Source organism: Pagrus pagrus (genome assembly GCF_965226575.1).
Source record: "Pagrus pagrus genome assembly, chromosome: 9".
Taxonomy (NCBI): Eukaryota; Metazoa; Chordata; class Actinopteri; order Spariformes; family Sparidae; genus Pagrus; species Pagrus pagrus.
The window spans coordinates 19,834,828-19,851,812 of record NC_140193.1 but is presented as its reverse complement, the minus strand read 5'-3'; the positions used below and the strand labels follow the sequence as shown (position 1 = coordinate 19,851,812).

General features: G+C 43.4%; 1 protein-coding gene across 2 annotated transcripts in view; it reads right to left on the bottom strand.

The window, feature by feature from the left end:
- gsk3ba (glycogen synthase kinase 3 beta-a) overlaps positions 1-13,699 on the bottom strand; it is a 38,472-nt gene extending 24,773 nt beyond the window's left edge. The window contains exon 1 of one of the 2 annotated variants that reach the window (XM_084361467.1): positions 12,742-13,699. In XM_084361467.1, coding sequence (XP_084217593.1) covers positions 12,742-12,829 — 88 coding nt within the window. In that variant the 5' untranslated portion in view covers positions 12,830-13,699. The remainder of the gene's footprint in view (positions 1-12,741) is intronic. The other variant, XM_084361468.1, reaches the window with a different exon arrangement.
- Between the last annotated feature and the right edge of the window lie 3,286 nt (positions 13,700-16,985).

Below are 16,985 nucleotides of genomic sequence, written 5' to 3'. Positions count from 1 at the left end.
AGACACATTAAAGCAACACTGAAATACTTGGGGCGACAAAGGTCGTTGTGGCGTTGCCTCATGTTGCTTGTGTTTCGGCCAAGAAGCTGCACTTTAACACATTGTGAAACCTACGGTCGACGCCCAACTAGCTTGTACGTAATGCGACCGCGTGAGTGAAAATAACTCTCCATACCACCAGGGAGTGGTAGTCTGTATTTGTCACTCAAAATGGAAACCAGAAGACCACAGCTATACAAAGTGTTGATATGATAAAGCAGTGTTTTTCACACTACCCTCGTTAATATAGCCACATTTATTCAAGAATATTGTCTGATAAAACGTTGCAAATAGCACTGTTGAAGAGGCGGAGGTGATAACTAAGGAGAAACCATGCTAAATAGGTGAATCATGGATACTGTAGCAACAGGCTCAAGGGACTTTCCTTTTCTTTTCTTGTGCACTGATTTGCTTTGCCTGAACAGCCAATCAGAGTGACAGGCTCAGTTGGCCAGAAAACCGCCGACAAGGGCCGACTAGTGCCAAAGGTGAACCAGAACAAGAAGCTCTAGGGCCACAGACGCTCACCGACAGCCTACTGTCGGCCTGGTGTGTCAGGGCCCAGTGAGAGAGATCAAACTGACACTGGAGGGCTATTGATAGATAAGCTAATGGGAAGCATTACGAATGTCTAATAATAAACAGGTCTATCACAATTTCCAAGGCGACATTTTCAAATAGCTTATAGTATCCAACCAACGGTCCAAAAAGATATTAATGGTATCAAACAGGCGTCACATTTGAGAGATTGGAACCAGTGAACGTTTGTCACGTTTGATTGATAAATGACTTGCGTAAAAGGTGTGGCAACAACCTTTACTTTTGATGCTGTCAAAACACAGATACCACGTGAACAATGGGGTTATACTATTGGCTCATAACCCAAATCTCATCTCGCTAGTCGGTGTCTCGTACTGTCACACTGGACCTTATGAGAAAAGCCAGTTTGTGATTGACAGCTTGCAGGTTTGAATGTCTGCTGACAAATATCTAACCTGAGAGAAACAGAAAAATGTGGCCTCCTCCTCGAGCTCCAGCCAGTTTAAGCACATTTGTTCCGGCAGTACTTCCTAGTGGTCAACAGCTGTGACTTTGAGTGGTTGGACATTAATATTAAATACCAAGAGGAAACAATCACACTTACGCGCCCCTGTTATCTTAAGAGCTGTAGACAGAAACACACTTGAATTCTGCATTGTCTGTGCTATAGATCATTGCTTATAGATCATTATCTTTATATCAGGAAGCATAGGTGCTTTTTTCCAAAGCAAGGCATCAAGCAAGGCATACTGTCCGCTGAGCTTTCAGAGACCATCCGCACTGGATAAGACTCATTACCTGGGACAGACTCACCAATCATGGTGTGCAGACAAACGCAATACCCAAGATTATTATCTGTCTAAACATAAGCTAATAAGACTCTGTATCAGATGCTAAAGCGCTATAGATCAGAATCTGCTTTCATATGCCCCTCCTCCGCTTTATGCCTTCCTCTCTAGTCGGTAAGGAGCTGGCTCTGCTCCCCTGAGATCACAACAAGGAGGTTTAAGGCCTTGTTCCACACATATACGGCTGTTTTGCAAGACATTTTAATCTGTGTTTTGGCCTCCATGCATCAAAAGTGATTGACCTTGTTTGCAGTTCGAGGTGTCCTGTGAACCCTTTTATATAGCTTTTCTATAATGGCAGTCTATGGGATAACTGCTTTTTGAGCTCAGGGGAATTTTTCTCTTCAATAATGCAAGTGGCCACTGGGCTAAATTGGAGCATTGGAGCATCTGCACCACCGTATCCAGGTCTTAACCATAGATTCTTGTGTTGGACATTGCTGTGGAAGCGATGATGACAACGTAATTTGCGCATGCCAACTGTTATTTTGTGTAATAATTTGGTGTAATACACCTGAAACAACAATGGGGGACTACCACTTTGTGTATGTTTGGGTAGCAATATTAGGTCTAATAATAGCAAGTTCACCAATTAACTTAAGCTAGCAGTTTTCCTTGGTTTTGGGTCATTTTATTTAAAAAGAGTGCGTGCTCACTACGCATGCTCACAATGTTCTTCTGTGGGGTTCAACTTTATTGCCGCCTACTGGCCTGGCATGCTTGTTTGTTTGTTGAACTAGCTTTTTCGTTTTAACAGAGATATCTTATGAAATAAAGCTCATGTGATCATTCATTAATTCATTCATTATCCATAACCACTTATCTTTTACAGGGTCACGAGAGGCTGGAGCCAATCCAAGCTGACCTTTGGCGAGCGGTGGGGTATACCCTGGACAAGTCGCCAGTTATTCACAGGGCTCATGAGGACAGATTTTTTTAAAACAGAGGAGAAAAATATCAGATTAAAAACACCTCTGTATACCTGTGGACAAGGCTTAAGTGGGTTCTGTCCCACTGCCTCAGCCTGCCTCCCTCCCTCTTTCCACTCTTCCTCCCCCACAAAAGTGTCAAGGGGCAAAATTCAAATTAGCTGGCGTATAGAGGACAACCAGGCATGAGTGCGGCACATGCAGCAAATGTATGTGCGCTCCTGCTCCTTACTTCCAATCTCTGACAGGCTCGCAAATTAATTTCACAACTTCCTCAACACCTGCTCTCCCCTCCAAATCTACTTATTAGTCGTCTTATTATCATATTCACACAAACCGCAGCAGAAAAAGGCTGCACATGGGCCAAAAGACCCACGCAACTAAAAGAATCAGAATCTATCTGTTATATTTCTCTAATTTTAGGCGAGTTGTTGAAACCCATTTGTCAACAGCTCGCAGTGGGAACAAAATCATGCTGATGGGAGGATTAGTGCTGCTTAATAACCGTGACTGTTCCAGATCATGGTGTTATTTAACAGAAACTTCACTGCTGCCGCGTCCTCTCCATATGAGGAGGAAGTGACCATCTAATGCTGAACTCTGGCAAACCACCAGCGTGTGACTGGTCTCTGTGTGTGACTTTTTTAATGAACAAAATGATGAATTAATTAACCCCGCATGGTGGCTTGAAATCTTTTGAAACCGGAAAGTCGATGTTTTGACTGAGACAGTAACACAGGGTGCAGAGGTCTGCTGGTCTTATCCATTCTCATATTCACTGGCTCGATTGGCTTTTTTTCCAGCGGGGTTATTGATTCCAACACAAATAGTGCCCGTTTCGACACACACACTGTTCCTGTTCATGTGTGTTTCTTTTTGCCACTGTGTGACCAGCGAGTGGTCCAATTACTGAAGAGGAGATTACGATCAAAGGGAAAGGGAGGACGGGGGGGGAGGGAAAGGGAACGAGACCAGGACCAAGTCTAGAAAGAGAAACCGAAGATGGACTCTGTAACGACAGAAATAGATTTTCCAAGAGAGTGTGTGAGTGTGTGAGTGAGAGAGAGAGAGAGAGAGAGAGAGAGAGAGAGAGAGAGAGAGAGAGAGATGAATATGAGTCTGCCTACATATTCCAGCAGGGCCACTTCCATGACGCCTCTGCACTTCCTCAAACCGTGAGAAAAGTCTGTGCACACTCACGCACACGTCTACATACAACTCAGAGTGAGATCTCACTATGGTGCAAATAAGGAATGACTAAGCGGTCAAATTGCACTTGAAATGGCACTTTCTGTATTTCAAGTGACTGATTGGAGGCCTGTGTCAAGCATGACCATCCACACACTAATCTGGTGTAGCCTTCAAAAACTCTCATCAACTGCCGACGTTCAAGCAGATCTGCCTCCATTTCATACCAGAAAATGGTCAAAATCACAACCAATGACAAGTGAAGGTTTTGGGGGTTTTTTAAAGCATTTTTTTGGCCTTTTATGGCTTTATGGATAGGACAGCTCAGAGATGCCGGGAAGCTGGGTGGGGGGAGGGGCCGACATGCAGCAAGGGGCCACAGGTCAGACTGCTGCTGCTGCTGCAGCAAGGACAAGGCCTCTGTACATGAGACGCCTGCTCTACCAACCGAGCTAGTAGACGCCCCAAGTAAAAGATGTTTAATTAAGCTCTCCTCCATTAAAATAAATTATCCCCAAGTGAACCATCAGAAAATTAAGTGTTAAAAAAGTCCCTTGGTTGCTGCTAGAGAAAATAAATTTTAAACAGAAGAGAAAGATCGTCAGTGACTGATATTTTTGGATGCATAAACAAACTAAGTAAAGAATTTGTCTTTGTTTTCACGACTGAATAAACTGAACAAACAAACTGACCTTAAAGGACAACACAATTTCATACTGTTTTGCTTTGTTTATATTTGGCAGACCCTGCCACCTTTCTAGCTTCAAACAGTGTTCTGGGGACCTTATTTTCCTCTGAGAGCAGCCTGTTTATTCAGTTATAGAAAATTATTTACATTAAGAGTTTATGTTATTACGTCATTAATATTGTAAATATTCAAATTCTGAGTTTGGATTTTTTCTCCAAAACTTCATAGTGCCCCTTTAAAGATATAATGAAAGACAATTTTTAATCTCAGCCCAAAGCATTTTGCAACGCGTGCTTTCAGCATCGCCATAGTTACTCCGTCAATCAGCCTCCCTCAATAACATAATTATTGTGACAACTCACAGAGCATGATTTCATGTACATATGCTGTATCACTGAGCGACAAAGTGCCACAGAAGAGACAGCTGCTGCAACTTTTAGCCAGAAGCGTCAATAGTCAATTCGGGTCACCACACTAGTTCAGTCCACAGCTGAATAAGGCGAGCGTGTGTTCACAATGAGGCCGAAACAGCACTGGTGTTGGAGAGTTAGAGGACACATGCACAGATGGGTGTCAATCCAAGCGACCCGTTTTGTTACCGATACCAAAATGGGTAAGCGTGTTTTTCTATAAGAGAAGGTGCAAAATAAATTTGCAATACATAAACAAAACTGTGCATTAAACCAAGCAATACGATCCAAACAGAAGTAAAGCAGACCGAACACAGACACAATGTTGGTCTAGGCTCAAATGACGGTAAATCGAGATTCTGGCAGGTTTTTTGTCCCCAGTGGCAAATCTTTTTCTACACACTTACAAACTTGAACTTTGTTGGTGAAGATCCTCAGTCAACCAGGTCACGGTAATGGTATATCTAAGTGCTATATGAAGGAAATTGGACTTGCTTGAGTTTATTGAAGACACTTCCCCTCTCATCCAAGAGGCTTCTTCAGTTCTAGCTGACCAACAGGAAGCTGCAGGCTTTTTAACCCTGTGGGGGAGTTAACCCTTGCAGAGTCAGTGAGGACACATGAGTTATGAGTTTCAGAGTCGTTACACTTGAATTTTATATGCAGTATTTTCTCACAGGCGTTGATATTTCTTTTGAACATCATTTCATGTGCTTCAAAAATTGCCTTCAGCTGTCTGCTTTATTTTTCTTAAATATAAATATAAACTGTTCTTATGTCCTACTTGTTGAAACTCAACGTGTCATATGCAAGATAGTTGACTGGTTGAGCCTCATTCCCAGATCCTTAACTAGTGACGCTTTGGGTTGTTGGGTTGAGCTGGCCAGTAGCCCAAAGACTCAACAATCAACTATCTTTCTCCAGAATTGCTTATTGCAACTTTAATAAAACTACTTTACAAAAAATTGCTTTCAACGTGACCAGATCTCTTAATACTGCATCTCAGTCAGCTGCTCTGCACTCGCATGAGAATTAGAAGGTTCTGAGCAAAACATTTTTAATTTATATGCAGAGGACCATTAACTGTATTGTGTGCGATTTCCCTTTGGAGCTTACACATATACAAACTGTCAGACGTAGTCTAACCAAAGAAATAAATACAATTTAATACTGGATTCCCCCACATGAGCAACCCATTTCTGAGGTAATCCGAGGGTAAAAACTTGCTGTGTTAATCTATGACGCAGCATCAGTTTGTAGTTGTAACATTATTCATTTTTCGACACCATTCCTGTTGAATCACTACGAGTGAATGTCACAGGAGGTGCACCTGCCAAACTGTCCATGTGTTCATTGCTTACTGGAATTTGGCAAACGCATACAAGCATATCATCTTTAAACGGCGTGTATTAAATGTTTGGCTACTGCAATTAGATAGTACCACACACCTCAGTGAGCACCAACCGGGATTGCAACGTTGATTTCTAGTTGAAAAATGGGTGGTTTTTGGTCTGAACAAGTAAAATGTCTGATCACCCTTCCAGGACGTCGTAATGGGAACAGTTTTACACATTGATGTAAAATAAGACATTGCTTCACAGCTTTGACTACACTGATCCATGACTTGTGGAGCAAAGTGCACAAGCTGAAGAAGTACATACTTCAACCTGTAAAAGTATATGTGACCGATGTGGCTAAACAGGTAAAGCAGACGTTCCTCAGGGAAGAGATTGGCGGTTTGATCTGTGACTCCAGAAGTACATTTGTCATTGCTTTAAAAACACGTTTTATCATCTATTAATGAAAAAATTAGAGCATATCGTCATTTTGGGATTGAGAAACTACATCCAAATTTCTCAGTCAAAGCCAGTCTTGCAAATCGCAGTGAAATATGATCTACATGTGAACATCTAATCAACTTCTTCAAATAGTCGGTGAAAAAAACATTCACTTTTGGGTATTTTTCCAATGGCAAAATGCTCAGGGGACCATTATAGCTTCAAAACTGAGGCTGATTACTACGATATTACTTTTAATCATTTCAAACTGTCAAAAGCACATACTTAGATGGGTCAAGACAGTGTAACAGTAAGCTAAAATTATCAGTAGCTCTCAAACTAACGAAACGTACCGAATGTGGGTGAAATGATTATTGCACATGACAGCTTTGGACTGCAGGGCAAAGTGACATTTGTGAGGAATGTATGAAGAGATTTGCTAAATTCCTGGACAACAAAACGGACTGTGCCCCAAGCAAAGGCATGCACACACTGTGTTAATGTGCGCAGGTACGAACACACTTGTGCAAAGTGTTCCAGTACACTAAAAGGCCAGAACATCTGGTCACCACTGACAGAGACGTTTGGTTAAAGCTGCTTAGATGTCAGTGAGGTTTTTGACCAGACACGATAGGGGTGCATAGATTTTAGACATCAGAGCGTACAGGCTGCAAAGCAGTGGTTTACCAGTGCTGCCACCACACTAGATACAGCCAGAGGACTGCCAAGAGAATGATCTCCCCATTTGAAACCCTGTGAGTAAGTGTGATGCTTCTTTTTTGTTTCATTTGGAATCAGAGAGTCTAATTAGTTCATTTTGTTCCCATCATCACTTGGAAAATGTGAGAGAGGGACAGAAAGGAAAGGAGCAGGAAAGAGAGAGAGAGAGTGGGGGGGGGAGAGAGATGCAGCTTTGAAATGCTAAACAGGCCGCTCGTTGTTCTTGGCCAGCTGCCTCACCCCAAAAAACAAAACCAAAGAGCGCTTGTGTGTGTGTGTGTGTGTGTGTGTGTGTGTGTGTGTGTGTGTGTGTGTGTGTGTGTGTGTGTGTGTGTGTGTGTGTTCCTGTCTGCCTGTGTAGGAGGGGTAAGAGCATTCTCTCCAGGATCATACACACTGGCTACAGCTGCTTGAGATAATCAGCCGAGTTATTCACGTATGAGAGTGCGTGCGTGCGTGCGTGCGTGCGTGCGTGCGTGCGTGCGTGCGTGCGTGCGTGCTGTCAGGGTAACGGTAGATGACATACTGAAGAGGAATAGAGAACAAGTCTAAGGTGACATGGTGTTACATGACTTCAGTCCAAAGTACAATCACGACACGGCTGACTTCGCAACTTGTTGCCTCTGACTGACGAAACACTCTTTTTTTTTTTTTTAAATACAAGTTCCGTCTTTTTGATTATAATAAAAAATGAATGCAAATAATTTTGACAGTCAACTAGTTGTTTTAATCGGTTTTCATCTCTTTTGTCTCGAATGATAATTAGTGCTTAAGTTTTGAATGTCTTTGTGACATTTCATCCACCTTATTCCTCGACCCCATGATACCTTGTGCAAATTATGGACACCTCTGGCACGTCCCGTCACTTAACTGTAAACAGCGTTTTCCACGGCAACAGGAAGCTAATCATCGTTCATAGAGTGACCGGTCTGGCATTTCATTCATTCATGAAGATCTAGCACTATTATCATTGCTTAGCCCACTTAGCTAACCCTTCTAATGCATTGAAAGTGCAGCTGATGCAGCGATAATAAGACAATATTTATGTGGGCGTGACTATTGGTGCTTTCATGCTGCATTTAGACTGAACTAAGGGTTGTGAGTGACAGTATCTGAAAAAAAAATCTATTGTTCTATGGATGTGATTTTACCTTGCAAGGCAGCTAGATACACGAGATCATGTGGTCATGTGATTTTGCAAACCACCTTGCCAGGCTTCAGGCTAAAGACACAGGTGTCGAACCAATCAGCATCATTTGAGAAACTTCTGGCAGCTACAGGCGTGGTTTAGATGCGACGACCGACAAGAGAAGCGACTGCTCGCTTTAAAAACAACAATGGCGACTCCTCCGGAGGTATAATAGATGCTGCAAGCATCAGTTATAACAGAACTGGAGAGTTGTTTTTATTGAAAGAAGAGCAAAGACAGCACTTAAGGCATTTCTCAACGGAAAGATGTTTTCACTCCTCTCCCGTCTGGCTTCAGTAACTGGCTCTGCTGGTGGTAGCACTCTCCTACTGTTGATCTGATTGGTTGAAGCCAATAATAGATGTTGACAGACAGATGGTTCATCCAATCACCGTCCAAGTATTCTCTGAAAGTGCCCGCAGAGTGCCTGCTCCTAACAGTTTCTAGCGGCTCCTTTTTTTGTGAAATAAGCCATTTTGTTGAACAAACCATCTGGCGCGTCAGGTTAGATGTGTTTGCCAAGAGGTAAAAGGCAGTCACTGTCGTTTTACACCAAACTGCTAATATGGTGCGAAAACCTGATTTAAAAAAAAAAACATTTTGGGGGCTTTTTCATGGATTTATTATTTATAGAACAACTGGAGATTGACAGGAAACACAGACAGAGTGAGAGAGAGGGGTGATGGCATACAGCCGCCCCCAAAACCTGGGGCGTCCCCAAAACCTGCATATCTAAGTGTAATTACACCTTTAGTGCGGCATATCACGACATTGCCTCACCAGTTCAATAGTACAGGTTTGTTTTAAGAGAGCAAAAATAACTGCCTCTATTCTGTACAGCCAGCTATACTCAAACCCAGAGGATCTGTATCGGCCAGCAAGGCAGACATCAAGCCCAAACTCCTGAAACCTCTGTCAGCTGGATGCAAGACAGAAGCAGAAGTCTTTGTTTTCAACAAGTACATTTTTAACACACTTCTTACCATGATAACAATGGATTGTGTTAGACTTTACTGAAAGAACTGTATAACATGATAGTGCCACTTTCTATCCTTTTTCCTCACTTCTTTGGTTTTGAGTATCCAATTTTTCAATTTTTACACTGAAATGAGGGCATATTTGCATGTTTTTCTCAAACACTGGTAAACTTGTTTAAAAAAGGCTATTGACGTTGTTTTTCTGTTTTTTTTTCCCCAGTGTGTCACGTTCGATATCATAGCCTTGCACCAGAAAAGGGGTGAAAATTAGTTTGTCCACCCAAGTGTCATGTGTCCATCGCCGAAGGCAAAAGCCAGATTATAGTGAGGTTTTTTTGACAAGTGTGACAGGGGTGTTTTACCCTATTTACACCAAAATAAGTGTGTACATGCAGGTTTTTTTTAAATGTGTGTAAACCCGCTAAAAATAGCTGATTGCCTTCTATCACACAGCCAGTGGATTAGTTTGCTGTTGTTGTTTCTTTCTTGTGTGTCATATTCATCATCACAAACATGCCGGAAAACAGGGAATCGTACAAAGCAGCGGATCATATACATCATCGGACTACATCCAGAAGATGTTAAAATTTGTTTTCAAAGTCTTAATCAATAAGATTCTCAATGACACCAATAGTTTTTTCCGCCGCTGATGATGAAAGTGGCTAAGGAGTGAGACTTCCCTTTCTTTCTCATCTCTGTTTAAAGTTTCACATGGGCAGTACGGATCAGCCACTGACAATGCAACTGTGGTTACTTTTTAAATATGTTTTCCTTCAGTCTCGCTTCTAAACTAGCACCGACTGAACAATGCTCGAGCACTGCTTGAAGGGAGACAGATGGACATGTATTAACAAGCCAGTATCCCTAGCATGTCCACCTGGGTGTTGTGTTTTTATCACAGCCGACCGGAGCGGGAGCCGATAAACACCCGTGACTACTGCAGAGTCATTTGACGCTGGAGTGAACGCCGACTGCACTCATCCTCATTACAGACAAAAGACAGATGTTAATGGATTTTCTGTTGGATGTGAAAGGGGTATTGGAGACCTTCTCTGATTAAACCAGATGATTTCTTCCAAAAACGTATTCATATGAGACTTTTTTGTATCTCTGTTGAACTTAATGGCTCAAACTGTGACAGCCAAATGAAACCACATGGTAAAACAACAGGGAACCCACCAATGTCATTAGCCCGAGGTATCATTTTTTTAGCACAATCAATCGCCATGATGCCAGAAAGTTGGTGAAAAAAGCTAGAGTTGAAATTGAACAGACTTGTCGTTTAAAATTTTCCATCTTCTTGAGTTTAAAAATGTGCAGTATGTAATTATTAGCTTCCTGTCGAAGTCATATTCACACCCAATAAGGGGTAGCATATGACCAAAATAACCGCTAACTGTAGCTGCCGTCAGCTACTAAGCGCATTTAGCCATGCAGCTAGCAGTCCGGACTGTGAACCGGGGGAGTGGCAGTATTGACACTGCTAGCAAGGGAGCTCTGAACCAGGATGGGCCAGGGCTAGCTAGTCAGCATGCTAACTTCAGAAGATATCTCTGCAGCAAAATACTGACGTCATAATGTCAAAAGTGATATTTCTTCACACTCTTCATAGTTTTAGCAAATTTTTTTACAATATTTTCAACAAGAAAGTCTTATCTTATCGCACCTTTAATCAACTTGTCGTCCTCTGCTAAATTCTCCGAATGGCTCCAATCTAAAGTACAATTTGAGGGAGACTTGTGCTCCTGTACTGACTGATTATCACATGGGGACATCTGCACAAAAAGTACTTTTCCTCTATGGGGCTGAACACCACCTGCTAGTAGAAATCAAATTATTAAAAACACCCAATTAATTGGGCGACTCCCGCTCCAGCCTTTAATGACTGATAATGATGTACTGACTTACCAGATGAGTCTCTCGGAGAGAAATTTTATCAAGCTGAAAAACCGGAGGGAAAACACTGCTGTTAAACTCAAGTAATGTTAAGTCTGCATGGTCGGCCACGCATTTGGTGCTAATTCAGGAGCTTACGTCTGAACAACAATTAGGCCAAAGACTCAGGAGTCCTCCAGTTCTTCCATTTATCCGAATTATTGGCTGGCACAAGATTTCTTAAACTGCACGGCAGCAACACCACAGCGAGCGATGCACGCCAACAGGAACACACAAACACTTCAGCACCCAAATCTGGGGCAAGATATGTATTAGATTTAGGATGGGAGTGATTCTCCCTGTGTGTGTGTGTGTGTGTGTGTGTGTGTGTGTGTGTGTGTGGGTCCCTGTCCACTGAGTGGTTTCCAGTGCCAAGGCCCAGAGGAGAGCCTCAGCCTCAGGCCTCACCCCACTAACACACATCATGATCACATCACAGCCCTGAAGCGCCACCAACATTCCTTAACAGACTCATTTTTTCCACACACACACACCCGAATGTATGTCTGCCTGGAAGATAAGAAAGGGGTGTAGCTAGTAGATGTCTCCAGCCTGGACAGTCATTAGTCATTAATGACTTGAACTAGTATTATCTGTGACACACATACACAGTGATAAAATGCCAGAAGATGACAGGAAATTTGGCATGAAACAGGAAGTGGAGAGGTGAGGGAGTGTGACATGTCCTGAAACAGTGGCAGAGATTATATGAAGCAGGGATATAAGTGACAGATGTGTTCTGTATAGACCAACACTGCCAGGCTCTCTTGCTCTGCAGGTAACTTTAGGCCTAGTCAGTCGCATGTGCTTCCTCCCTGCAGCCGGTCTATAAGCAGCCTCCGGCATGGTGCCACTGTGCCACTTCATCACCAGGACACTCTGTCACACTCCCTCCAGTCGTCGCGACGTCTGATTTCGACATGGCCTACAGCCGACAGGATCAGCATACCAGCCCTCTCCAGGATCACGTCAGTTTCAACTATGGGCGCACCTTCCGCTTTGACAGTTGCGTAATAGACCGGCCCTATCGCTTTAACTCTGTTACGCACACGCTCGGTGCTATGTAGTAACACCGCTATGAGATCTAATCTGCACTCAATTGAACAGTAATCACAGCGGATCTGCGCCCAAAGGAGGAGGCTTGCTTTCTGACCTGGGCCGGTGCCAACACTACCTTCCTCTGGCCTGGCCCGGCCCGGCCCTGCCCGGCGCGGCCTGCTAACCCTGGCCAGGCTGACCGGTCCCGGCCGGGGCGGCGCGTCGCGTCAGACTGAGCGCAGCGGTGTGTGTGCGTGTGCGTGTGTGTGAGCGCTCCGAGTGTGCGTGTCACTCAGCACCGTCCAATCTCAGTGAGTGACACAGATATATGACAGGGCTAAAGCTATCCGGAGCTAACGTCATGCTCGCTTGACACATTTTCGGGAGACATTTTGCCCACACTGGGCCTGGTGCATGCAGAGGAAAGGTAGGCTGCTCCAGAATAACAGGACTTGTACTTACTGCTGACTTTCATGCTGCCGAAAGCTGAGGGCTGCGGCACTGGTTTGCAGCTCTCCGCGAAGGATGTGGTCCTGGGCCGACCCGACATGATCCGATCCCTTTGATTCTCTCTCGACTCGGGAGACTGTGACTTGCTAAACGGCGGGGCTGATCGATCCGCCGAACCTTCTCATCCAAAAAGGATGACAGTAAATGAATACCACTAAAAATTCAGAGGAAAGACAGGCAGTAAAAGAGATCCCCCCCCCTTTATCCCACGATCCTTCACTCGAGTTCACCTAATAAACTACCCTTTTCTTTCCCACCGACGGCCGATCACAGCATCATTTACTCCTTATGCTCCAGGTTTTCTCTCAGCGGGCCTTTTGATGACAAGTCTCCGACTAAAATAGTCATGAATCTGGCCTCTCCCTGTGGCCCCCCGGTTAAAACCGATTGCGATTTCTTTCTGGATGCGGAATCAGTTTCACACCGATGAAGAGGGTTGATATCAGGCGGCAAGAGAGCCGATCCGGGTCGGATCAAATGTAAATGCGGCGTTTTCTTGACAATTCGGGACACATGCAGCTCCTCTTCATATCCCGATGTGGAGGCTCAATGATCCGACTGCCATGGCGGCTCCCTCGCTATACACTAGCCTACAGACCGTCCAACGGAAAATCTGCCAGTTGCCACAGTCTTCCTCAACGGCTTCACGGGCTCGGCGCTCACTCTCAATCCGCCCTCGCCGCCGTCAAATTTCGGTGTCTTCGCCGGGACCCCGGGCCGGAGAAAATGATGGTCTTTAAGCACAAGAGTGCGACGATACTGAATTTCTTTTTTTATTCCTTCCCCATAGGTTTCGGGCTCGCTGTCTTTGTCGCTGCGCACGTTAGCTACACCTTTTCCGTAAAGGGTTACAGGGACGGCTCCGCTCTCGTGGACGGAGGTTCACGCTGTTGACGTAACCCGCGAGGGAGAATAGGAAAACTGTGAACGCGCAAACGGCGAATCTGGGGTGGCCGATTTAGCCAATCACAGAGGGTATCCTTCAGAAATGGGCGTTGACCGCGCTCCCTGTCGTCCAATAAGAACGCAGCTCTTGAGCACCACATGGCATAATTTTCTTGGCACCGCCCTCGCGACTTCAAAGGCTTTTTCCCATGCCGCGACAGGGACAATGGGCGGGTCTGCTCCCAGGATTGATGACCTCGTCGGCCAATGGAGCTCCAAAACCCTCCTGTCAGTTCAAATGGCCCCAGCTGTCACAGAGCACCGGTGGTCATGCAGCACTGTTGCTATGTTAGTCACAAAAAGCCCATCCTCTCTCTCTTCCACACTTCTTTATACACGCAACCCTTTGGCACGTCCATTTAATTACTTTATAATTGTGTGCAATGTGTGTGTGTGCATATGTGTCACCACAACTCTCCCTTCAGGTTCATTTGACCTCTTCACCTTTACCCTTTAAATGTTTGCCCAATACTTTCTAGGAAGGTGCTCTTTATGAAGGATTTATATGTTGTAAGTAGTTGCTTTATTAATGATAAATAAATAATTTATGCTTTTGTTTTTCGTATTACCTCCATCCCCACTACTACCTTGATTCACTGCACCGTAGTTTACAGAGTAGGCCTCCATATGGCAGTGATGCTGCACACATTGGATATGTGTGTATGAACATAACTATAGTAATAATGTGTATTTATATGACTTTTTATTATTTTCACATGTTAGAATTTTAGGTCGCATGTGAAAATGTATAAGAATGAATTCACATTTGAAAAATCTAATTAAATGTAACTTCGTTGATGTTTTGTTTCCACATCTACATGTGGAAAGAAGCTATTCATTTACAGTATGAATGAGTGTAATTCACACGTGAAAATGTAAAAAAGTTCATGGTGAAATTGTGATTTCGTATGTGACATTTTCATTTAATCCATTTACACTTACTGAAGTGTTGTTTTCTTCTAACACTACCTTTTTCCATTTTATTACATTTTATATTTATTTTTTATTTTTATTTAATATCTTTGATCCAGCATGAAGGGGCTGTACATCAGCCTTTCACTATGTATTCGAGTCATTGTGCAATGACAAAAAAGCTTAACCTTTAACCCTTACACATGCATTACAGAAAAGCTATTAATAAGAACACATTTTGTGTTGCCAGGTTGTGAAAAACCTTCTTGTTGGAGCAAAGCTGCGGATAAATTAAGGTCCGAAATTGAAGAATTTTAGTTTAAAACATTAAAAAAGCTACTATGCTAGCCATGTAAACTCCAACTCTCCCTGGTAGTCTGGCTTGCTGCATGCTAACTGAACTAACAGGTTACCAGTAGCTACCGTCCTGAGTATAACCAGAATACAATTAGCAGCAGTCAGCAGTTGCTCTGGTGAGATTTGTTGGGGGTATGAATTCAACATGTGGCCAATTCTTACATATTGCTCCTTTAACTTTGCTCCCTCTGGCCTACAGTCCTTTTTGCGTGTCATAGTGGTCATACGGCCCAATTAGTCAAAGGGATTTTTCACAATTTGGCAACCAAAAAATGTTAAACTGAACATCAAAGTATTAGTAAATGATTTAATAACCATCAATAAAGTCATTAGTTACAACTTATAAACCCCTTATAAAAGAGGATTTATTAGCAAGTGGTACCCTTTATGATTCTCCAGTGACTCTAAACCACTTGAGGTGAGGCCTATCAGAACTAATCCCCCTCTGTTATTCAGTTTGCAACTAGAATGGCCCTCAGGGAGTGCATACCTCCCCCATGATCCAGCAGTTCTGATTTTTACTCACTCATTGATACCAGCCACCTAAACACGCCCGATCCTGTTCATCAAGATCCATGCATAACTGCCTGAGAGATTATTGTAAATGTCAAAAAACGCCCTATCTGACGATGTTAAAGAAATTGCTGGATCGGTCACTTTTCCAGATCTTCACCAATCCTCCATCCAAGTTTTGTGGAAATCCTTTCAGTGGTTTAAGAGTAATCCCGCTGACAAACCAAAATGTACATGTGATCGACAACTATTTTTATCTCAAAATTCCTCAGTATGCCAGAATTGCTCATCTTGAACAGAATGCAGGTTACTCGTTCCAGCTTGGCAGGAGAGTATTTCCTCCCGCAGCAGTGATGCTGGTATTCTGTCTTTTGTGTGGTTTATTTATACTTTAGTTATGCTCTGTATCAAAGGGAATTTCTCCCAGGCTGCCCTTCAATGGTCCATATGCAGAATAGAAAGCAGTAGCATCTCAAAACCAGGCAGCAGAGCAGAAGTAATGTGAGACACTGTTTTTCCCTTCATAGAGCGACACCTCCCCCGGCAAACACACATTTTCCCATTAGCAGAGGAAAAAAAATACAGAGAGACAGTGGAGATAGTGGGAGGGAGAGTGAGGCCAAGACAGGAAAGAGAAATCTTAAAAAGAGGGGGAGTGCGCACTGTTTTTGTCTGTGTTGTGGGATATCATGAAAACTCCTGAACTCTCTCATCTATTCTGGCGGTGATTGAAGTCGTATGACACAGACGATGGTAAATATTCTAATCCTGGGAGGATGTTGCTGTTATCGGCAAATGAAGGTCAGTTTTCACACTGTATATAACATCAAGACGAGGTTGGATTACCAGGTGTTGTCTGTGCAGCAAAGACTTTGTGTCAGTTTGATTAATTACAACATTTGGTTGGGATTATGCGTGATTAAAGTACAATACAAACTGAAATAATGTTAAAGTGACTCCTGCAATTTTACCCAAACTTGACGCTTTCTATTACAGGGGAGTCTTCTGTCAAAATCTACAGTTACTATTTCAGTAAGTGTTATGCTTGCATGCTCATTATCCAAAATCATAAACTTACTGGTACATAGATAAAACCTGGGGCAGTGTAGTGTTCAAAGATAGAAATACAGCTTTGTCGGCAAAATGGGCTGGAGGAATGAGAGATGAGAGTGAGGGGGTTGAATAGCTGCTCACTTTTACCCTGTGCCCCCCCAGCAGGTGAATAGTGGCCCTACATGAAGCCAGAGGTTTATACACTTTCTGTTTTGTTGCACATGCTGTGGTGGCTAATTTTATCTACAGCAGTGGTTCTGGGGGCCTTAGAGGAGGGTCCAGGGGGTTTCCTACACTTTCCTGTAACTTAACTTCCATATTCACACAGCTGCCATTTTCCTCTGAGGGTGGGAAGCTTAAACGCTGGGATGAGGTTATGCTGCCATGTTTCATGGTTCCAAGTCATTTAAACGTAA